This window comes from Vicugna pacos, chromosome 35, assembly GCF_048564905.1.
Source record: "Vicugna pacos chromosome 35, VicPac4, whole genome shotgun sequence".
NCBI lineage: Eukaryota > Metazoa > Chordata > Mammalia > Artiodactyla > Camelidae > Vicugna > Vicugna pacos.
The window spans coordinates 17,158,834-17,181,563 of NC_133021.1; the positions used below are offsets into that span (position 1 = coordinate 17,158,834).

A 22,730-nucleotide genomic window follows, 5' to 3' on the forward strand; every position below is an offset into this window, starting at 1 on the left:
ATAAGTGTGGAAAATAAGTATGGCCCAATCATTACACATTCTTCTCCAAATCTAACAACATAAAACAAAAGTTCTTTTAAAAAAAGCAGTAATACAACTGGTCTAAATCAAGACTAAAGTGACAATAATTTCAATTTAAAAATTTAAAAAGATCAAATTTATAAAACTGTTCAAGCTAAAACCATCCCACTCCTTTCCAGTCCTGGCAGACTAGAAAATGCTTATGCCTAATTCATGCAGGGTGCGTTTTAAATAACAGCAAGATTCAGAATCATACTGAAGGTTCCTATCAAAGCAGAGGTCCCAATCAACAGGAGACAGACAGATTGACGGTGTACCACACCAATAATCATTTTTGTTAGCATCCTCTACTGGCGGTTTCCAAAGACAGCAAGTAAAAATGCAAATAACAGACAGATATGTACCTGCTATTCCACCCAGAGTGAATTAATATGGTCATTAGGAGCTGAAGTACGTTTCTCAAAAAAATAAATAAGTAACCACACAAAGAGTAGAAATGGAAAATGAGAAGACAGGTTTTTAAAATACAACAAACAAAGCATTACATTATAAATGGTAAAAACTGATTTAAGTCCTTCTATTGCCACTCCTTTACAGATGACTAACATCATTACCATAAAGTTACTACGTAAGGATTGATGCTTTGGCCAAACCTGAATCAACTGGTTTACCCCCATCAAGTTACATGACTTGATGCTCCCATTAATATCCTACTCTGCAGATATATTCCAGAAAGGAAATGAAACTGTTTTACTGGAGGCTGAGCAGAAAATCTGCATGCCTTATTTAAAAATGAACAAAAAATTATTTTCATATAAATTCAGCATAAAGTATCTCCATGACCATCTCCCACCATATATACATCATTTATTCCATCATTAAAAATATTTGAGTTAAAATCTTTCCAAGCAATTCTCTCCAATAAAAACTGCAACTTAAATACGATTGCGTTGCTAAGAAATATTAACCAGCACTTATCCTGAGGCTTCACAACACAATGCCATATAACTTCATTTTTAATTTGCAAATTATAAGGCTTAATCAAATAGTGTGGCTGTAATCATCAGCAATGGATGAAATGCGTTTGAGAACAAAAAGAAATACAAGGACAGAGCCAAAAGTGATGAAAATGGAAGATACCTGTAGTAGCACAGTGCTATCTCAAACACCTTTTGTTTTCTGAGAGTAATGCACACTGCAGACGAGACATTTTGTGCTAAACAGCCCCAAATCTGCTTTTCCAATATTAAACACAAAGGAAAAACACTGACAGCAAGCGTGGTAAATAAATCCTTCCCTGGAGAACGAAAGCAGCAGACAGGAGGGGGCTGACATACATGCAGGAGAAAACTAAACACCATCTTTTTTCTACCTGCACAAGTTGCCATTTGCTGCAGCGATCCAGCAGCTCTTTTTCCTGTTGATTTCAAGTACCTTTCAGGATGGCTTTTCCCCCCGTAAGTCATCTGTTGATATGCCTTATGAGTGTAATATTCATATCACAGGATCTTTAGGAGGAAAAAAATCCATTCTTTCCTGCTCAGGTAAACATGTTTACAGCAGCTGCACAGACGCTGGGTGGTTCAGACTCACATGTCACACACATGTCGTCAGCAATAAGAAAAGCCCCTTTCTCTGGCGATGAACATTTTAAATAAGGTGAAACGCGAACAGCCCTTTCCAAACCAACTTACCTTTCATAAAGCCACATCAGCAACAGCAGCAACAGCTCAATATAGCACACACACTATTTGACGCTAAAACAGGAAATTAAAATTGCAATAGCCTATGCTCCGCTCCTGGCTGTAAGAAGTCATCGCTCCACAATGAGGACGCCAAATATTAGTTATCAATCATAACTAAGAGACGTCTTCGAAATGCAAATGTGCATCTGGAGAACTAAAACCGTTCACGAGAACAGTGATTTCAATGTCGGCCCAAATAGATTAAAAATATGTTTACGACTGCAAGGAAACATCTTGAAACAGCTTAAAACCTTCGTATCTGCTCCTAGACAGGAAATCCCACACAAAATCTAAAATTGCCAGGAAAGGTTACAAAACCTCGCGTTTCGCATCCCGGAGGGGAGGGAGAGGGGGAGCCTGGGTGTGGGGGTGGGGCGCGCGGGGGGCGGGGGAGCGCCCGAGAGTTTTGCCTTAAACCCGCATTTCCTCATTTTCTGGCGGCTACGGCGATCCCACCGCAGGCGCATTTATTTCCCGACTCTCAAAAACTCGTTTTAAAAATAACGCAGGCACCCGAACGAGCCCCTCGGCCCGCAACGCCCGTGCAATTCCTTATATAGACGCGGCCGCGGCCGGCGGCAGGCCCGCTGCCGCCCATTATTCCACAAACAGGTACCGCGCGGCGGGGCGGGGGCGCGCGGCTCTCGCCCCTCTCGCCACAGCAACTGTCCAGACAATACCCACCAGCGGACATTTCGCCGCGCGCGAGCGGCCACAGCATCGCCCCGAGTCAAGAACCAATGCAATCAACTTACAGCGTCCCTCCCTACTGGAAAAGGCGACTGTGCCACGGTCGCCACATGTCCGGGCTCTATTATTGTGATGATTATTTCACTCCCAGCCAGGCAGAGGAGTGTGCGTCCCCGGCTCTCCAGCACTGATCAATAAACACTGCGGCTGCAGCCGGGTCAGCGGCGCCCAGCGTCCGTCGGTCCGTCCGCCCCCTCCCCCACCCCCTTCCACCCGAGACCCGGAGCGCCGTCCAAGCCCCATTATCCGGCTCTGCGCTCAGCGCGCCCGGCCCAGGTAACAACTTCACCCGAGCCGAGCGGGAGCGAGGGAGGCGCACTCACAGCACCCTGTCCCGGCTCCGAGAGTCCTCCAACCGGGCGGGGACCTGTCTGTGGTGCTTTCCCGTCCCTGAGGCCAGGTAACAACTCCGCCAACCCACTGCCCCCCGCGCCTCCCGCGGCGGCAGGTCGGCGCCCGCCCTGCCCGCGCCCCGCCGGCTCCCCGCGGGACGCCGACCCCGCTCGGGGCGCGGGGAGAGGGGCGCTTAGGGACCCGTGCCTCCGCGCCCACGAACCCCGTCCCGCGTCGAGCGCGCCTCCCCGGCCCGTCCCAACTTTACAGCCGCCGGCCCAGCCCGGTCCGCCCGCCGCGCGCTCCGCGCCGCCCGCGCACACGCGCGCACGGACGACACGCAGCCCGCGGCCGCCGCCGCCGCCCGCCGCGCGCCCGCAGCCCGGCCCGCCCGCCTGCCCGCCCGGCCGGCCGCGGGGCCCGAGCGACGGCCGCGGCGCGCGGAAGCCACTCTGCACGGGCAGCGCCGGGCACAAGTTAGTTCCTCGGCCCCAGCGGCCTGGCGCCGAGGGGACAAAACGCCCAGGACGCCGAGGAGGAGGGGAGGGGGCGCCGAGGGGCGCAAGAGTGGGGAAAAGTGCGAAAAGAAGCAACAGCCGCTCCCCCCGCGCCCCGAAAAGTGGCCGCCGCGTCCCAGCCGCCCGCCCTGCGCCGGGGATGCGGCGGCGGCGGCTAACGGTCCAGCGAGGCGGCAGGGGCGGCAGGAGCCGCCAGGCGGAGAGCCCAGGTAAGAGACATAACGGTTCAGGGAGAGCGAGCGGCCGCGGCGCGGCTCCGGCGGCGGCGGCCGCGGAGGGGGGCAGAGCACTACTTTCTACTTTCCCACTCCACTTGGCCCGTCCCCGCCCGGCCGCCCCCGGCCCGGCTCGCCCCCCTCGCCCCGGGGGCGCCCCGGCTGCCCGGCTCCCCCTGACTCCGCCGCTCCCCGGTCCGCTCCGCCACTCACCGTTATTGCGCCGCGGGTTCGCCTGCTTTCTGCGCTTACACCTGGGGCCATCCGCCATGATCCTCTCGCTTGTGTCTAAATGCTCGAGTCACCTCCTCCCCCTCCCTCCCTCCCCCTTCCCCCCCACCCCTCCGCCTCCACCCCTCCCCCCGCCCCACCGCACCTGGTTTACGACACTCGCGGCTTTACGACATCACCTTCCTTACACCTAGAGCCGCTCGCGCTCGCTCTACGGCCGGAACCTTGTTGCTAGGGAGAGGACGGTTTGCGGCAGTTGGACGAGCAGCTGAGTTTGAATTGAGGGGCGAGGGAAAAGTTTTCCCCAGGTGTCGGGGGCAGGGGGGCGGGGGGGGGCGCTGGGGAATGGTGCGGACGGGGTCCGAAGGGCGCCAGGCCGCCGGAGTGAGAAAGGTAAAGTGGGAGGCTCTGAAGTGGCCACACCCGCCGCGGCCGCCAGGGGCACGTCCGGGTCTGGCTCACTCGCCCCAGGATCCCGTGCCCTCGGCTCTGCCCGCGGAGTGGCCGGGCGACCTGTCCCCCCGTCTTCCTCAAGCGCCCCCGGCACCGCCCGAGGACGGCCCGGGGCCAGGGGAGGCAGGCTCGGGGGTGGCGAGGGGCTGGCGTGGGACCCGCGGCGTCCCGGGAGGGGCTAGCGGACACCCGCATTTCTGACCCCCCTCCCTTCCTCGGGCGCCCAGTTCCCCCCGAGCGAACCGGGTGGGAAGTGACTTCAGTCAGATAGACGTTCAGCTGGCCTGAAAGAGGGGCGAGAAGTTCCGCTTGGAGCCACCTCGGCGGCGAAGCGGAATGAGTAATACCCACGCTGGCCTGTCTCACTTCCTCCTCCGCGCCGGGCGCTCACCTGCCGTCACCTCGGCCTCCCCCGCCGGCCGCCCCCCGAGAGGAGAGACCGCGAGATCCGGGCGCAGGAGGCAGGGTGGGGGGGTCCCAGCGGGCCGCGCTGCGCTGCGGAGGGGGCAGCCACCGTGTCCAGCACCACATAGGACCAGGACCAGACACGAGGGCGGGCAGATGCGGTCTTGGAGACTGATAATTGCGATCTTGAGTCCCTGACTTTGTGGACCTTTGGGGATTCCTGAAAGACCACGTAGGTACTTGACAAGAAAGTCCAATCCTTAGTATTCAGTAGGACTTAGCCTTCCCCTCCTCCCCGCCTTCAAATGAGGAAATGTCTTTGGGACCAACTTTATGGAATAAACGGGTTCATTTATACAGTTATAAATGAACAGTTAAAGAGTTGATAGAGAAATGAAGATAACGGAAGCGTGACATACAAAGTATTAGACATTAGCTAATACAAGAAAAAAGAAATAAGCTAGTAAGTCACCCTGCTCGGCGCTGTCACATAGTAGGTGCTCAGTAACTTTATGCCTGTGTTCTTGGTCATACCTATGGCGGGATTTTTATTATGTTAATCTTTTAAACACTCTCCAGACTTGGAGAAGATTCATTAATAATCTCTTCAAACCTTTCAGCTGAAATACATTTACAGCTGAAGTCGGGTAATTTAAAATTAGAAAGTTTAATCCTGAATATAGATGAAAATTTTCTCTCCCACGTTTGCTCCGGCATTTGGAGAAGTGAATGCATTATTTATTGGTGCATGAAATGTGACTGTAAATATTCTTTGCCATATATCATGTCTGTGTGTCTACTCTAGTCCTCAACGCCAAAACGAGAATCCTTATTCTTAATGATTAAGTACAGGCAGGCCTGGCTTTGCTCAGTACCATGCTAATTGAACCTTTGCGTGTAAGAACCACAACCGCGTCCCATGCTTTGCTTGGTTCAAGTAGTAATTTTCCCTTTCCTCTTAAGAGCTATCTAATGTTCTTCAATTTCTTCCTGAATCAGCTTGAAGACTTTGTCCTTTGCCAGCATCTCCTCACCCCACCCCAGCTTGACACACACAGCTTTTTCACAGCTACCCTAATTTCCAGTGAGAAAGGGAGAAAAAATGCTTTCTAACCCTAGCACACATTTCAGTTACTCTTAAACTTAGGAAGTCTCACACGGGCCAACTTTCTTTCTGAGATGCCTTCCCTGTATCTCCCCACCAGGCTTTCTTCAGTGTTCATCCTCACCTGGAAATCAAAGAGACACAGTGAAGAGACAAACCAGGTAGAAGCTGCCTTCTCCTTACTCTAACGGTTACCAGTTTAGTTTGTTAGGAGCACGTTGTTCAGCTTCTTGCGGACAGAGACTTATTTTTTGCTTTTCATTTCTGTGCCCTCAACACCTAGCTGAGGGAGTACCTAGTCACACAGTAGGTCCTCAGTAAATAAATGTTCCTTTTAAAAGTTAGTATTGTCGACCTTTCCTGAGTCTGCTCTTGGCTATAAAGTAATGGTTGTTTATCTGCCTTTATCACATTAGTCCTTAGGGGCAGGTGAAATCATGGATGTGAATGCCATTAATTGTCATTTATCTCCTGCCTTCTTTTGAGACTACTTGCTTTTAATTGTTAGATTCTCCCTAATCACTTTCTCCAAATGATAAACTCTCCTCATTTCTATTTTTTACATATGCACAGGAAATACCGATATTCCAAATCTTCTAATACAAAATTGAAATTTTATAGAATCTTGTAGTAATTATATATATAATAAATTTGATATACGATTAACACATTACTTGCTATAATGGTCCTGAAATTATTGAAATCTAGATTGGAAAGAAAGCAGACGAGAGTAAATCTCAGAATAGATTGCTGTTTTAAGCCTGATGCATATGTGATGGTTGCTTCTGATCTCTTAAGTATAGCCGAAGAGTTGGGAAAGTCTTTTGAATAAATTTAGAGAAATAACAAATTTATTAAGATTTAAATTGATTTAGTCAATTATACCTTAATAAAAAAAATTTAGGTTTATTTAAATCAAACATGGTGGGGATACTAATTAGAGGTTAGCATGTCTCCTGTATTGTTGGTTTTTAGTAACTGTAGTGTCACTATGCAATATGTATTCAATGTATACTCCTAATTTTAATGTCACTCAAATGTTAACACTGCTTCTAGAGAGCACTGGCATTGCATATGCTGAAGGAGAGATATTCTGCTAAAAATGAGTTACTGTAATCTTTTCTAAATTTACAGGGAAAATGTAAATGGAGAGAGTATTTTCAATATTGAGTTTTTTCCTATAAATTTTTCATAAACCCTTTGCACTTGCTATTGGCTTGCCATATAAGATTCATGTATAAGTTAGGGTAAACATAAAATTATTTCAAGTTTAAAATGTACTTATTTTCCAATATTCCACATGGAACGCGTGATTCCCACGTACCTCACTTCCTGAACGCATTTCGTTTGAGAGGTGTAACATGATACGATTCTCTAACCTTTGTCAAAATAGAAAATAGGTTATTTTCATGGAAAAAAGAATAGATTTAGTATATGAAACAAGTTGATTACATTAACTTGTGATGGCTTTTGATGGAAAAAGAATGAATTTGAGTTATGTCCATCAAAGTCCCCTAGAGTTGCTTCTCAGTCCTTGGCCCAGCAGTGACTCTGGGCATGTGGTTCACAGTAAGACAAGGGGGCAGTGGTCCCTCACTGCCCCGGTTCCACCACAGTCTGCAGCACCAGGTCAGTAGGGAAATATGGCCACCAGGTGATGCAGAACCATCAGTTGTCTTGAGGGCCTGCACCAACCTTTCCAGTAAGGCCTCCCAGCGGGTAGTAATAGGGACAGATGTTTTCCCCAGACCTCCATGTGATTTCATTATATGTTGCACCCCAAAACAGTTTTCCCCTCTCTGGGGAATAAGGCTCCTATTTTTAATATAAGTCTATGAAATGTTAATCCATGGAGCTTCTTATCTGGGGGACAATTTTGTAGGAAATTCTCTGACATAGATGTGAAATATAAATAAATGGAGAGAGAAATGTATGAATGCTGTTAATGAACATCCAAAAAGTAAAGCTAATCTTTTCTGCAAAATCACAATAATTAAAATGATTGCTGTAAGCCAGAAAGAGAAAGAAAAATACCATTCACTATCATTCATTTGTGGAATCTATAAAAAAAAAAAAGACAAATGAACTTATCTACAAAACAGACAGACTCACAGACATATAACGGTAACTTACAGTTACTAGGGGGAAAAGGGATTGAGGAGGGGTAAATTGGGAGTTTGAGATTTGCAGATACTAACTACTATATAAAAAATAGATGAACCAGTTTCTTCTGTACAGCACAGGGAACTATATTCAATGTCTTGTGTAACCTATAATGAAAAAGACTATGAAAAGGAATATGTGTATGTATATGTATGACTGAAACGTTACGCTGTACACCGGTAATTGACACAACATTGTAAATTGACTATACTTCAATTTAAAAAAGGGGAAAAAAGCCAATTGCTTTCAAAGGCTACCTCTACAGAAGATAGATCACAGTTTCTGTTACTGATATCACTTAAGAACGTTGAGTAGCATTTTTTCTTATACTCGGCCACTGTAGGTAGGTAATTTGTTCCAGAGAGAGGGAGTGGAGACATGCATACTTGGGATTTGGGTGAATTTTAAGAATTAAATTCTTAAAGTGGTATGAGGGGCCTGATATCAGGTTTCTGTAGCTGTTTTTCCCTTTTGTCTCCATGTATTTCTTTTTTCTGGCATCTTGGCTTATGTTCAGTAGCTGACTGGTTCTGCTACAGAGAATTGTGGTTTCTTCGGCCTACCGTCCTGGCCTGTGTTCCACGGATCTTCAGTTATAATCACTGCCACTGTTGGATTGTTTGCATCATACATATTAAAAATATTTGCAGTCAGTCATGAGTTTTAAGTGACCCACCACTGTGTTTAACTCACGTGGAAAAGTTGGTGATGAGAAACTGTGTTCAAACATATCCACGGCTCTGAGATCCCTGGTCAGGCCCTTCTGGTTCTTTCGCCTTATGCCTCAATTTCTTTGCTCACTCTCTTTGTCCCACTTACAGAACAGAGCATACACCATGCCCTTCTCTACTGTTTTGTGCTTTAATCATCCTCTTCCTCTGTCTTTCTCTGTCCCAGGTCAAACAGATCTGTTTAGATTAAATCCCTTTCTCTTTTTGTACAAGGTTCTTTGAATCATCCCAGTCCTATGAAATACTTTGCTTTTTCACATTATGCCAGTTATCCTGAATCCCTCAAAGTCCATTTTCTGCCTTCCTATGCTCTGGAAGGTGGTTTCCATGGACCACATCACCCAAGCTCCTTTGCCCTTTGGTTTCTATTTGGTTTCAGCCAGTTTGGAGGCATTGGCAGATCATCAGAGGAAGGAAAGAGACAGAGGTCAGGATATTAATTTCACCTTCCCCCACACTCCCTCCTGCTTGTCTGTGGCTTTTGGCAGAAGCTTCATTCCTCTACCTAAGGCCATGGCTCGGGTCAGACAGTCCTGTCCCATGGCCGCAGGTCTTGGCAAGTTCCCGAAACTGCTTCTTCCCTTTGTCCCTTCAGGCCTGGAGATGGTCATGGGTTCCTCCCATTGTGAGCCCTTGAGAATGTTACCCCTTGTCAGTTCCCCTGAAGCCAACCCGCGTCACTCTAAATCCTCTCTTCATCAAACTCCCTCTGATTTACCCTTTGAGTGTGCTGTTTCCTGTCAGGTCCCTGAGTGATATATGTCGAGAAATAAAATGTATTTTTTAACCTTATTTCGTATCAAAAATTTTGTTTGCATTGATTACTAAAGTTTGTATGTGATGTAAATGTCTTGTCACTGACAGGCATGTTCTAATGTGTGTACATGGCAAAATCTGGCAAATACTTAGAAATGTGCCAGTGTCTGTGACATCTAATTATTCAGTTACTGTTTGCATATTGAAAGCTCCTGTCCTAATTGATGTAAGAGTAGGAAAGACTACTTTTATACACTTAAAACAATGGGAGTGGGGCGGGGAGATCACAGTATGAGGGCACTTAGTTGGAGATGGCTGGTTGTTCCCAGTTTGTTTCTTCCCACTTTGTTAACGGATGTCTCCACTCATCACACGGCCAGTTGAATGGCCCTCGCAGGTACCTGTTTGCCACTGTGCTGCCCAGGTCTGGCGTGTGAGATGCAGCTGTAGTGATGTGCTGGCTGATGACGTCCGTTGAGAGGAAGCGGTTCACCATTCCTTTTCTTCTTCCTGCTGGTTGGACTCAGACTTGCTGGCCAGAGCTCCTTAAGGTTAAGGAAAGCAGAGCAGCAAGATAGAAAGAGCCCGAGTCCTGTGGAAACCGTAACCAGCCCTCAACTTCCCACCTCCAGAGCTCTCTTACACGGAAGTAAACTTGTACCTTCTTTAAAGGTACCTTCTTTTAAACTGCCGTTATCTTAGGGTTTCGGTCATATGCAGCCAAAGTTAATCCTGTTTGACGTAGGTATGCGTTTTAGATTCCTATTGCTGCTGTACAAAATTACCACAAACTTGGTGGCTCACAATAATAGAAGTATATTATCTTACAGTTCTGGAAGTCCGAAGTCCAAAAATGGGTCTCCCTGGGCTAAAATCAAGGTTCGGCAGGAAGGGGTTTCTGCAGAAGGCTGTAGGGGAGAATCCATTTCCCGGCCTTTCCCAGCTCCTGAGGCCACCCACACTCCCTGACTCACAGGCCTCTTCCTCCGTCTTCAAAGGCAGCAGCATCGGGCAGAGTCCGTCTCAAGCTGCCAGCTCACCAGTTCTATTTCTGCCTCCCTCTTCCACTTCTGAGGGCCTTTGTGATTAAATTAGGGACACCTGGATCATTCGAGGCATCTTTCCATTTCAAGATCAGCTGCTCAATAAGCTTAATTCCATCTGCAGCCTTAATTCCCCTTTGCCCTCTAACCAACAGTGTTCACACAGTCTGCCCAGGGGCGTTGGGGCGTAGGCACCTTTGGGGACCACAATTCTGCGTACCAAAGTGCACGCTTTAAGTTTCACGATTGAGAAATAGGTTTTATTGATTAATTTGTTCATTTTTAATTGATAAGCAACTTTAAAGCAGTATGCTAAGTGGTCATTACTTTTTATGTAACTTTTAACATTCTGCCACATAGAAGTTTTAATAATAATTCATTGGTTCATTTATTCAGTAATATCCTTGAGCCCATTCTAATGAGACAGGCACTGCGTGGGGTCGTAAAAGCCTAATACGGTCCTTGACCTCAGGAAGCTCACAGGTTTGTGGAAGAAACAAACTGACAAAGACGCTGTTACACAAATGTCGAGGGCATACAGTATATATGTAGGAGAGACGTCTGAAGTAACTTGGAGCCAAGGGAGCCTTTCCTGAAGAAGTGATGGAATTTGTCAGGAGGAGAATGAGGGCAGAGTGTTAAAGGCAGAAGTCACACCATAGGTGGAATCTCCTGATGGAAGATTTGGGGCAGGGGTGAAGGGTGGGGAGGTGGCAAATCCAATAGAATGAACACATCAAATAAAAGAAATATATGTTCCAGGTGAGGCTGCAGAGGTGAGCAAGCAGGAGGCAGATCCTTAGATGAGGATGCTAAGGGTTTGGGACCTTACACTAAGCAACTGTAAGCTGTGAAAGAGTTTTTAAAGAATTAAGAGTGTCCATGTTGTATAAGATGTTAGTGTTGCAGGCGTGGGGCGGTGTGGGGGGTGGTGAGCAGAACAACAAGTGTCAAGAGGACATTAAAAAGCTTTTTTCCTCTTGAATAATCGTTTATGAAGGAATAACTCAGCAAGTAAAAGCAATACAGATGTGAGACAGGACAATCCAGGTGAAGCACAGGTGAAAAATAACATTTCCAGTTGGTATTAACAAGTAGTGCAATGCTCTTGTTAAAATGTAAGCAGCATAAAGTATGATTAATATTTCCAGTGTCTACAATATTAATGAAACCATCTCAGGTTATACACTCTGGTAATGGCAGGCCCCTAGAATTATATACTAAATGAATGAATATTTTAAAAAGGATCTGCAATATATCCTTTAACACGGTGATCACCACATCACCCAAATCTGGGTGACAGTTGCATTTTCTCAGGTCACCGGATCCACAGTGGGTGATCAGCGTGTTAACATGTGCTATTTTTTCCACTGTGTGTTTACTACAACCTAATGCATGAAAGCTACCATTCTCCCCAGTCAGATTTTGCTGTCTTCCAGTTTACCTTACGTATTTCCAGGAAGGCAAGTTAGTTTTCTTTTCCCGGATTTCACATAATCTCAGCGATTCTCCAGTTGCATCAGAATTCTTGGGAATTGCACAACTGGCCCCCCAGAGCTAGTAATTCCCTGCCATCCTTCCGAGCACTTTGTACCTGCCACCATGGTACCGTGTACCACCCTTACTATAGGTTTTGCACCTGTCCCTCACCTAGTCTGAGCTTTCATCGTTGTATTTCTGATGCCAAAAGCAACGCCTATCTAATGGGAAGTACATCCAATTAATTCTGGAAAAGAGCAAAAGTTCCTGCCATTTGTGAATCATCCTGGTACAGGGGTTTTGTGGTGAGCAAATGAGATTGTGTGTGAAGTGTTTTCCATGGTGCCCAGCACAAGTTAAGCAGTAGATGATGGGTAATACACCAAACGCAGATTCTTAGGCAAAGATCGGAATCAGATATTAAGAGCATAACCCACTAGAATTCCTACACTGTGCCTTTCTGTTCAGGCTGAAAGATCATTTTTATCCTGGGAAATGTCACTTCAAGCATAGGTGGAATGATTCTAACTAAAAGGCAAAAAGAAGAGGTGATACTAGCATGTTTGACGTTCATTGGAATACTTGTCATACTGCTCACAAATACTGTTGGCTCACGTTAGCTGTATCATCTAAGGAACTGTCTGTCCAATAAGTGGACTTACTTCCCTAGGATAAGTGACACTATTGGAAATGCAGTTAGATGGCGTGTGGCACTTTTTTAAAACACAAGTTAAAGATTATGAAAGAAATATAAAAACCGTCTTCATTCTGTTTCTTGGTTTGTGTGTAGCAGACACCAATTCAAGCCAGTCCAAGCAAAAAAGATAGGAGTTTATAATAAGGATGGAAGTCTGTGAGGTTTCTTTATTTTTTTATTTTTTTCATGGAATCCGAGATAAGGGAGCAGCACATTTAGATCTGCAGGCAGTGCCTCTGTTTCCTACCACAGCATCTGTCTGTGAGTCTGTTTCATTTTCTTTCGGGACCTCCTGCTGTTCTTGTGGCACTGTAACGTTACACAGGGCTTAGTGTTAGCACAGGCATCCCTGCCCCCACCCCAGTACCAGCGCTGTTCAGTCTGTTTTCACGTGCAGTTTACATAGTTAGAATAATGCCTGGTTTTCACCGCATATGTATATAAAACTGCATATTATTTAGTATTATGCTGTTTTCACTTAACATATCAAATACATTTTGCTCCATAAGCATATAACCTTTGAACTCGACTTTTTTACTTGACTGTAACATTCCTCAAATTGATACACCAATTCACTAAACCAGTTGTACATTATTGAACACTGAAGTTATTTCCAGTTTTGTTTGTTTGTTTTGTGAAGAATGAACACTGTTGTGGTTTAGTTTCTGTTTGGTTGGCTTTTGATCATTTCCTAGGGAAATATCCTCAGAACTGGAACTATTCAGTCAATAGAATTATTTAGTCAATGAACGTGGTTGTAATGTTTTAAACGTATGGTCAGCATGCTTTTGAAAAGGATTATACCAATGTGTGGTACCACCAGAAACATGTGAGTTTGTCTCATCATGGCTAAAAATTTTTGAAAATTGGTAGCTTATTCACACTGATTGGAAACATGTATCGCCCTACATTTTAGAATATGTATATAGGAAAACACTCAAATTTGCTAATAAAGAACATATATGAATATGTAATAAATTCTGTACTGGATTAAACCAATAATCTTCCAGCTCTACATCTCAAGACCTATTCAAGCTCTTTCATGCCTAGTATTTAAAAACGTGTGTGTGTTTATTCATTGATTTATTCCCTTATTAGTGAAAGAACAGTTTGTATTTCATTTAGAGTCTAATTAAGCCTTGCAGTGGATTTTTAAATAAATGTCTGATAAAATAACAGTATTTAGAATCTTTGTGAGCTTCAAATTCTCACTTGCTCTTATGAAATAATCAGTTAATTCCAAGGATCCCTTTTTTATGCTAGCAAAGGTTAGCAATTTTGGAATTCTTGAGTAAGTATACTTGGCTATCAAATAAATAAATTGCAGAGTAAAATCCAAAGAAATTCCTAGGAACACTGTGCAATCATTTAAAAAGAATGAAGCAGCCAGTCTGAAAAACTCTCAAGGATAAAAAGTAAAATCAAAGATAAAATTGCAAGGTAAAGGATAGCGTGTACAATTAGCTGAAATTTATTTTATACACACACACATTTACACACAGTCATCCACGTGCACAAGGGTAGATTGCTAACGTGTGTCCTTCCACAGATAATCAATGTTTGCCTCCAGGAGGGGTTCCTGGGGGCTAAAGTACAAGGGAGAGAGAGAGAGAGAGACTTTTCACTGGATATCTTCACACCTTTTGAATTTTGTATCATGAACACATTCATCTATTTAAAAACATGAATGATAGTATGAATTTTTAGTAATGGATCCAAAGCGCTGGGTAATCCTCCTGAAAACTGTTTTGAGGTAAGGTTATTCACTAAGGGGAGGTGCTTGTAAACTCAAAAGATGATGAAGGCTGTACACTGACTATACTTCAATAAAAGTATACATATTAAAAAAAGATAATGAAAGCTGTAAGACAGGTACGGTGAGCCTTAGCCCCACTGTAGCAGAATTACAGGTCCCTGTTGTACTTTTGATCCACATCCAAAGCGTACAGCTCTGGCCAGTTTCCCCTTTTGCTGATTTTCTATAGAAAATTCTTGATCTCAGATGGTTTTTCTTGCTCTCCTCTATCTTCCCCGGGCAAAGGGATTTTAAGGAATGGAAGAGAAGTTTTAATATTAGCAAAAGAAGGATTAATGAGTGAATGAATAAATGAATGAGATTTGAGAGTCCTCATTCCGCTCTTTACTGGGGGCATACCCTTGGGCAAATCGCCTGACTTATCTGAGCCTGAGTTCCTTCTCTGTAGAATTAAACTGAATTTCACTACATAAATGAAAATTCTTTTTATATTTAAAGGGTCTTGGTGGATATCCCATGAGATCATGTGTGGGGAAGTTATTTTGAAAACTGTTAAGACATCAAATTTTGAAGTTTTACTGTATAAGTTGGCTGTATAATATAAAAATTCTCCTTAAAGTCAAATGTTAATGAATTTTGAATAATCAGCGCCTTTGTGTTTTATGAGAACTTCTGTAATATTAACTCTCTTCAGTGACGTAAATTGAGTTGATTATTTTTAATTTTTTCCCTTTCTCTTGCTTACCCTCTGATGGAGGTGCTTTTAAACAGTGAAAATGTCAAAAATAAATAGACACAAAAGGCAGAGTGAAAAGAGGTCTGAACTAAAATGGCATATCAAATATTTGACTATTATGTTAAGTCCACCCTGATAAACTTTTGAAAAATATTTGCTTTTTGTTTCTGGAGGTTTTTGCGAAGGACTGGCTTCAGTTTTATGACCAGTGTTGTCTCTGAATTTATCTGCCAGAATTTTGGCCAGGATGTTCTATTAACTGTCAAACGCAATTGAATTTAGTCACACTTTCCCTTCTGGGTTAGTTTATAAATTTGTTGCTACAGATCATTTAAAATGCCCACAAAAAACCAAATTATTATTTACCCCAGCTTTGATACTGTTTTACATTTTTGCTGTGTAAGTTTAGATAACTCTGTTGTTTTACTTTCAGTAGCAATATTTTAGTTACAGGTAAAGTCATTCCTAGTTAAAATAGTACATCGTGAGGCACACACATTTGGAATCAACATTATTCAACACGTTTTGCTGTTAGTATAGCTAGCAATTTACATTATTTTAATGTTGCTAAGTAGTTGTGGAATTTAGTCACTTACATACACTGAATTAATTACTATCATCAATATCTTTTCTCTTTAGTAACAACTGATTTCCTAATTTCACCCATTTGATATTGTGTTTTTGATTGATCAAGTCACTGACAAATACATGTTACAGTTTCTTTACTAAAACTATAATGATAGGAAAGATGTTTTGGCAGATATTTTCATTAGCTGACTGGTGACATTTTTAATAAATGCCAAAAAGTAATATATGTGTTCAGCATAAACTTTATAAATAGCAGGAATGTTTAGTAGAAGAAATTACTCAGATATTATCTGCAAACAGAAAGAGATTAAAAACATTGATGACATGAGAAAAATATAATTAGTCTCTTGAGATGATTGAATAAATTGATTAGTTCTTCCCAGTTTTATTGTATTTTCTGTGTCTGTAGAAGTCATAGTAAATCAAGAAAATGTATGGCCTGAATTCTTCTTTTCCTTATTACCTAATTATGCTTCTGTCCTCCCTTGCACTCACTTTCTCCAGACTTTAGGTATGTTGTGAATGTAAATCAGGACACTGCAGTCCAGGTCGGGGGTTGCTTGGTTGCACACCCTGTTCCGTGTGCTCCCCTTCCACTGCTAGTCGAACTGACCAAAGGGTTATCAACTGGGCAGAAGTGCTTGATGCAAAGAATTTGACAACCCATCAGCTAGAAAACATCCCCTGAATAGTTCAGAATTGATTGACGCTTTCCCCCCATAGATACAATTGTTGTGTAGTTCCATTCCTTTTCGCGTTTCTCCTTTGCACAGCCTTGGAAAACACAGATCAGCGATACAGCAGCAAAAGACATCATGGTACCAAATAGGGAATGGGGACTGGGAAAGATGCTTTGGACCTCTTAATTTCCAGGCCACTTGATAGCAGACACAGTTCATTACACAGGAAAATTGCTTGGTCCTGGGGAAAGAGGGTGCTGGAGGTGAGGGCAGATGAGCTCGTCCCCAGCCCACCCCACCTCGCCATTCAGTCATTTAGTTCTAACTGGAGAGTGACTGCTGTCATGTCCCAGATGAAGAATGAAAGCTTCTTTCCACAATAAAATGGCGAATCATGCCTCCCCTGTGAATAGAAAAAAGAAGTAAAAGGAAGGCGGGAAATACCCTGCGTGTGTTGATGGACACTTAGCGATTCAATAGAGAGTGTGCAGGGTGCAGGGCCTCGTAACCTCCTATCACCGTAGTCTTGTTGGAGCTTCATCACAGCACTAATAGATCCGTGTAGGCACAGATTCAGAGAGACTCCCGTCACATGGTTCCTAATAGTCTAGACTGGGACTCAAACCCAGGTCCTAACTATAAATCCCACGTTTAAATTCTGTTGTCCTTGATAAACAAAAGCATATCCAGGGCTTTGCCAGGATAAGATTCTAAAGCATACAGGAAACATTGGCATTCAGAAAAATGGTTATGAGCAGAAATAGTGACTATTTTGTTGTATGTTCAGTATTTCTGTAAAGGTTCTCATAGTGTACACAATTTCAAATGACTTGTAGTTCTCTCTCAACGCCTTCTTCCCTAGTTCCGAGAACATGAAACATTCTCTCCTTCTCCCATTCTTCAGAAGTTGCTTTCTCCCCATCCCTCCCAAGCCACCCTTCATTCTTCATTGATTTCCCTGGTCTCTGACCACCCACACCGAGTTTTTCATCATCTTTATTTCATAATCAATTGTTCTGTGTCTTGTCTCTCATGCTCCATTATAAACTCCTTTATGGTAGAGACCATGGCTAGTAACTCCTGTTACAGTGATGACTGTGTCTCGGAAGTATATATATATATATATATATTTAAATATCTTCTCTGATAGAAAACTACCATCAATGGCTGGTTTAGGAAGAGAGTCTTGATAGGAGGAGAACACAGTCTCAGAGGACTGAACTTGAACGTAACCCGAGAGCAAAAAAGCTGGAAAAGTGGCAGACCTTTTCAAATGGGGGTTTAAATGTGAGATTAGCCATCATGTTGCACACCATTACGTAGACATCACCTGAGTTCTGAGAGCCAAGGAAGAAAAGATTGCTTTGGGGAGCAAACGACTTCAACATGACTAGGCAAAAACAAAAAAGGAAAGCAGCCGTCAGACATTGAAGGATCTCCATCATTCAGAACAACTTAAATTCTGAATTAGAATTTAGTGTCCGGGGAATAGAAGGGAATCTAGATTTTCCATGAAAGTGGGGACACATGACAATACGTCTTTGGAATTACGGACACAGAAAAAGTCAGTAATATATCTTCTAGAGTGAATACCTCTGGAAATGGGGGAAGCTATGAGTTGGGAGAAAAATCTAACATTACAGCGTTGCTAGCGTAACCCACAAACGTAAGACGAAGATTCCTTTGAAACGTAATCTGAAAGTTTTTACATTAATGTAGTGTATGGAGCCAAGAGTTCATAATGAACTCCTTTTGGACTAAAATAAATCCCCAACCAGATACAAAATTAATGTATAGGACTCTCCGGGTGCTGTGCCTTCAATACGCACATTTTAAATTAGCCAATAGAGAAATGAAGAAACAACAGAAATAAAGAGGTGAGGGGCGGAAATTTTTTTTCAGATATCGCAAGATGTTTTAGTTGTTATGGGAGGAAATTTAAACAGTGGGGCAAGATCTCAGAAGCACGCATCGCTCACAACACATGGCAGCCTGCTTTTTCAAACCAGGACTGTTGTAGTCCAAATGGTGGCAGAGCAAGAAGAAATCGCGAAAGCCTATCAAAAACTGTTTTAAAGATAAAAGTCAAAACGGTGTAACATAGTTGTGTCTCAGAACTGAGACTGCTTACAACAGAAATAAAGATCGTTTTACACAGATACAAATACATGTAAGGTGTAGTGGTTGAGAGTCTGAAAGAGTAAAATGAGGTAAACAATATAGTCACTGGATATCTAAGAATAATGATAAAAAGATGAGGGTCTAGTCACACTACCCGAGAAAAAAAATTTAGAATATAAATATAGATACTAATAATTTTCCACAAAGAAATGTCAGCAGACAAAGAATACCTCCTAAAAGTCATCCGAGTCATTAGCAAGGATCTTAGAACAAAAGAAATGACAGTGAAACAGAAGGATTGCTTAAGGGGTTTCTGGGTGGAGCCAACCATTAGTTTCAGGCGTAAGAATGATTATTCTTTCAGTATGGAGAAAGGTCAGTGTGGTAAGGTCATTGTACAAAATATTGCTGGATTGTTTTTAGAAAACTGGGCAGAGCTGTGTGCCAGGTAAGATAAAACAGATCAAATACTAAGCCAAAGATGTCAAAACAGGCCATTTAACCTTATAAACCTGCCCTGGAACCAAGCGAGAGTGCCTAATCTTTTTAAAGAGGGGCACTTAAGAAGAATTCATTTTTTTCATTCATTTGACAAATATTTATTGATCTGTTTCTGTGTGCCAGGCTCTGTTCTGAGTTCTTGAGATACATCAAAGAACCAGACAGGCAAAAATGCTCACCAAGCAGAACTTCCATTCTAGTGGAATGGGGCAAATAATAAACAATGGATATAATAAATAAGTGAATTATATAACATGTTATATAACATGTTAAAAGAGGATGAAATGCTATGGGAAAATAGAGTAGGGTAAGAACAGTTGGAGATACGGAGGGGTCGGGATTCTGTCTTTTTTTTTTTAATGCAGAGGAAATAATATAATTCCTTTATTTGAAAAATGATACTGAACCTCAGAGATCAGTTAAATCTACTGCTGGAATGGGGATTCTTTTTAAACTGTGTTGTTCCCTCTCTTCACACAGCTGTAGCTGTACACAGATGGGAAAACATTTGGTCAGAAAGCAGCAAATTAGTGTTCTTCAGGACAGAATTCAGCTCCCGCAACTCCTGCATCTCCATTCGTCTAGATTTGATTTCTTCTTTGCATTGACATGTTTGCAGACCCAGTTCATGCTGTCCTGAACGCCCTCTCCCGTGAGAGCTGAGCAAGACTGGATCTGCCAGACTCGGTCGCGGATAGTGTGCAGATTCAGTCCTTCTGCAATTTCAGAGGCAGGGGCCGCCGTGAGCAGATCCTGCCTATTAGCAAAGATGAGCACTGGCACACAACTTAGCTTTTCTTCCTCCAGTAATTCAGCTAGTTCCTGACCCGTCTCTTCAAATCTTTTTCTGTCTGCACTGTCAATTACATATATGAGAATATCTGTTTTCAAAATAATTCCTCCAGTATGGTCTGATTTTCCTCTGTCCACCAATGTCCCATACATTCAGTTTAACACCTTGTGATTGTACACTTCTGATGTTAAAGCCCTGTGTAGGTGTGATGTGGCTGATGTCTTCAGATGCAAGCTGCTTCAGAAGAGTGGTCTTGCCAGCATTATGCAAGCCCAGGAAAAGGAGTCTCACCTCCTGGTCTGGTGCACTTTTCAATTTGCGCAAAATTGAGAGTAAGCCCATCCTCCCGCCGGGTCCCTCCTCCTCCTCGTCCACCTCCACCTCCTCTTGCTGCCTTCCCCGTTACCAGAGGATTCTCTCTTTTAAACTGCAGAATTCCAGTGCCCTGGCATCCCGTCCTCAGAAAGGTGCACGCTGCTATGTCCAGGAAGATGTCGGTGGAGGTGGGCAGGTAGGATGTGTTCAGCTCACGATTCTTTGATTCAGACTCCTCAGAAATTCTCCTTGGGTTCAAAGCAGGTCTCAGGGCAGAAAGTAGGTTGTGAAAGTCTCCTAAAAATCTGTAGTCTGCTATGAATGCTGTAATGAAATCTGTGATGGCTCCCATTAATTGAATCCCTAACACCTGTTCTCTTGGTTTACCTTACTTTAGTTTTTCATTTTGCTAAATATTATTTCACCAGTGTTTTCAAACAAAATGATTGAACATGTGTGCAGTTTTTGTCCTAAAACATTTACAGTCTTCCCATCCGTGTTAATGCCTGTGTTTGTTTAGCGCAGGAAACTATCATCAATATCTGATAGTAACTTATAGTGAGAAAAAATATGAAAGTGAATATATGTGTGTTCCTATATGACTGACGTATTGTGCTGCACACCAGAAATTGACACAACACTGTCAGCTGACTGTACTTCAATAAAAATATGTCAAAAAAAAAAAAGAAAAGAAAACAGAGAGACGATGACTTTACCTTAGGTGAGTGTGTGCAGCTCATCTGTGTGCACAGGGCCCTGAAGAACTTCAAGGGATGTGCTGACCTGGGGAGAGGGACCCTTGGCTTCATGTACCTGTGCTGGGTTCTTCTAATTTCATGCAAGAATATCATGAGTGACACTGAAGTTCAAGACCATGTTCTATATGCAGGGACTTCTGCCTCCTTTCCCAGCTCTTGAAAGAGCGTTAGAATTAGTAAGCCAATGTATTTTTATTAACCACAATAATAGTTCCAAGAGCTCTGGGCTCTTTATCGCTTGAAATCTCCCTTGATCCTCATAATAACATTATGATGTCAGGAGCATTCTTTGGAAACTGGAGCTCAGATAGGTGGTTTTAGCAAGATGGTTCACCCAGTGGGGGTGTGGGTAGAGGCCGCAGTGTGGAAAGCCCAGATGAATACTAGGCTGATCCTAAGGAAACAAACGTAGAAGTTATTTACGATTAAGTGACTTGGCTTTGTCGTGAAACCTGGAGAGGTATTTGACAGAGCTTAGCAAGCCTAGGTATTGCGGTGACTAGGTAGGGGATGTCCTTTAATGACTAAGCACCTTTCCTCTTGGCCCAGGGTTGGTTCCTGTTTCTCTGCCCCAGCCAGCGGCTCCCTCCCCACAACGACCCCCCTCCCCTTTCACAGGGTAGGGGAGGGGTGGGAGCACAACTGTTGTGATAAAGGAAGCAACCAAGTATGCGCAGAACCTTCAGCCGGCTTTATTTTACGCTCGCTCAGGATATGAACTCTAGGGTGGCTTTTTTTTAATGAAACAACATCTCTTGTACAGTAGTTCTTAATAATTCATGATTTTTTTTACAATTGAAAAAAATCTCAAACTCAGTATTGTAATAAAAACATTAATATTTCAAAGTCAACGTTTTACTGCTCTGTATGTAATGTATGGATCAAGTCAAAGTTTTAGAATTCAGATTTGTGAAACATTCTAGTCTCAATGCTCATGTCAGTACAGAGGTAGAAATTCTACACCGGGGGTCGTTTTAGTCTTTCACTGTATATTGTGTGTCTGGAACATTAACGGCCGTGGGCTTTGCCTCAGATCTCTCTTTCCAGCTTGGTCATGAACTAAGCCTGCAAAAGAATATCCTATCACATTTGGTTTTTAGGAAACAGTGAAAATTAGGAAACATACTCTCCTTGAAAGCTAAAGTTGCTGTTCAGAAATACTCTTGGATGTGTGTTGTGTGTGTGTGTACAGTCTGCTAAGGGACTGGTAAGCAAGTTTAATTGCATATTGAATAATAGGAAGAAATTGAACATTATCCAACAGGAGTGCCCGACCCCACTCCCAGGTGAAAAGCATGACATTATTAATGGAGTGTCTCTGAAGATCAAAGTAACCCCGCCGGGGAAGGAGACTTGCAGCCTCATTCCAGACTTTCACAGGTGTATTACGATGTTCTCCCTTATTGCTCAGATGGCTTAACGACTTTTGCATTTTTTATTTTCTTCCGATTTTCTCCTTAACTTTTCTGATTTTTGTATATAGAAAACCTTAAACATCTACTGAGTTACAGGATACTCAGTAGATGGCAGGAAAAAAAAGCATTTCTCCTTAACTGGCAGTAAGACCAGTACAGGACCCCTCTGCATATGCACTGAGTCTCGCAGCCCCTCCTTCACCCAGGGACTGGGATTCCCTCCCCTCCTCTGCCTCGGTATCTCCCTTCGGGAGTACACCCGCCGCGGCATCGTGAGAGCCAGCAGTTAGTCCTTGCACCCGCGAGAGCAAATCCTCGCAGGGACCCTCTGTCCTCCAAAGACCTCCTGCACTTGGCCTTTGGGACGCCACGCTTGCCTGGTTTCCCTAACGATTTTCAAGCGGCTCCTTTCCAGTCTCTCT

General features: G+C 43.5%; 1 protein-coding gene, 3 long non-coding RNA genes and 1 pseudogene across 16 annotated transcripts in view; 2 read left to right on the forward strand and 3 right to left on the reverse strand.

Moving 5' to 3' along the window:
- ZEB1 (zinc finger E-box binding homeobox 1) overlaps positions 1-4,898 on the reverse strand; it is a 167,393-nt gene extending 162,495 nt beyond the window's left edge. For 3 of the 7 annotated variants that reach the window (XM_072955349.1, XM_072955345.1, XM_072955344.1), the window contains exon 1: positions 3,796-3,882. In XM_072955349.1, the coding sequence (XP_072811450.1) occupies positions 3,796-3,853 (58 nt within the window). In that variant the 5' untranslated portion in view covers positions 3,854-3,882. Of the gene's footprint in view, positions 1-1,715; positions 2,099-3,795; positions 3,883-4,657 lie in introns of those variants that run through there. The other 4 variants (XM_072955350.1, XM_072955353.1, XM_072955347.1 and 1 more) reach the window with 4 other exon arrangements.
- The window catches only part of LOC116277101 (uncharacterized), a 63,315-nt gene continuing 43,295 nt past the window's right edge, over positions 2,711-22,730 (forward strand). The window contains exons 1-2 of one of the 7 annotated variants that reach the window (XR_012067324.1): positions 3,537-3,576; positions 5,877-5,937. This is a non-coding gene — a long non-coding RNA (uncharacterized lncRNA). The other 6 variants (XR_012067326.1, XR_012067322.1, XR_012067323.1 and 3 more) reach the window with 6 other exon arrangements.
- Positions 16,522-21,108, reverse strand: LOC140691580 (uncharacterized). The gene is made up of 2 exons (XR_012067334.1): positions 20,852-21,108; positions 16,522-16,808 (listed from the first exon to the last, which is right to left on the reverse strand). It is a non-coding gene; the product is annotated as an uncharacterized lncRNA (long non-coding RNA).
- On the forward strand, positions 17,944-21,707 carry LOC140691578 (uncharacterized). Its single transcript, XR_012067332.1, has 3 exons — positions 17,944-18,282; positions 20,254-20,331; positions 21,443-21,707. It is a non-coding gene; the product is annotated as an uncharacterized lncRNA (long non-coding RNA).
- On the reverse strand, positions 19,384-20,178 carry LOC102537188 (ADP-ribosylation factor-like protein 3 pseudogene; annotated as a pseudogene).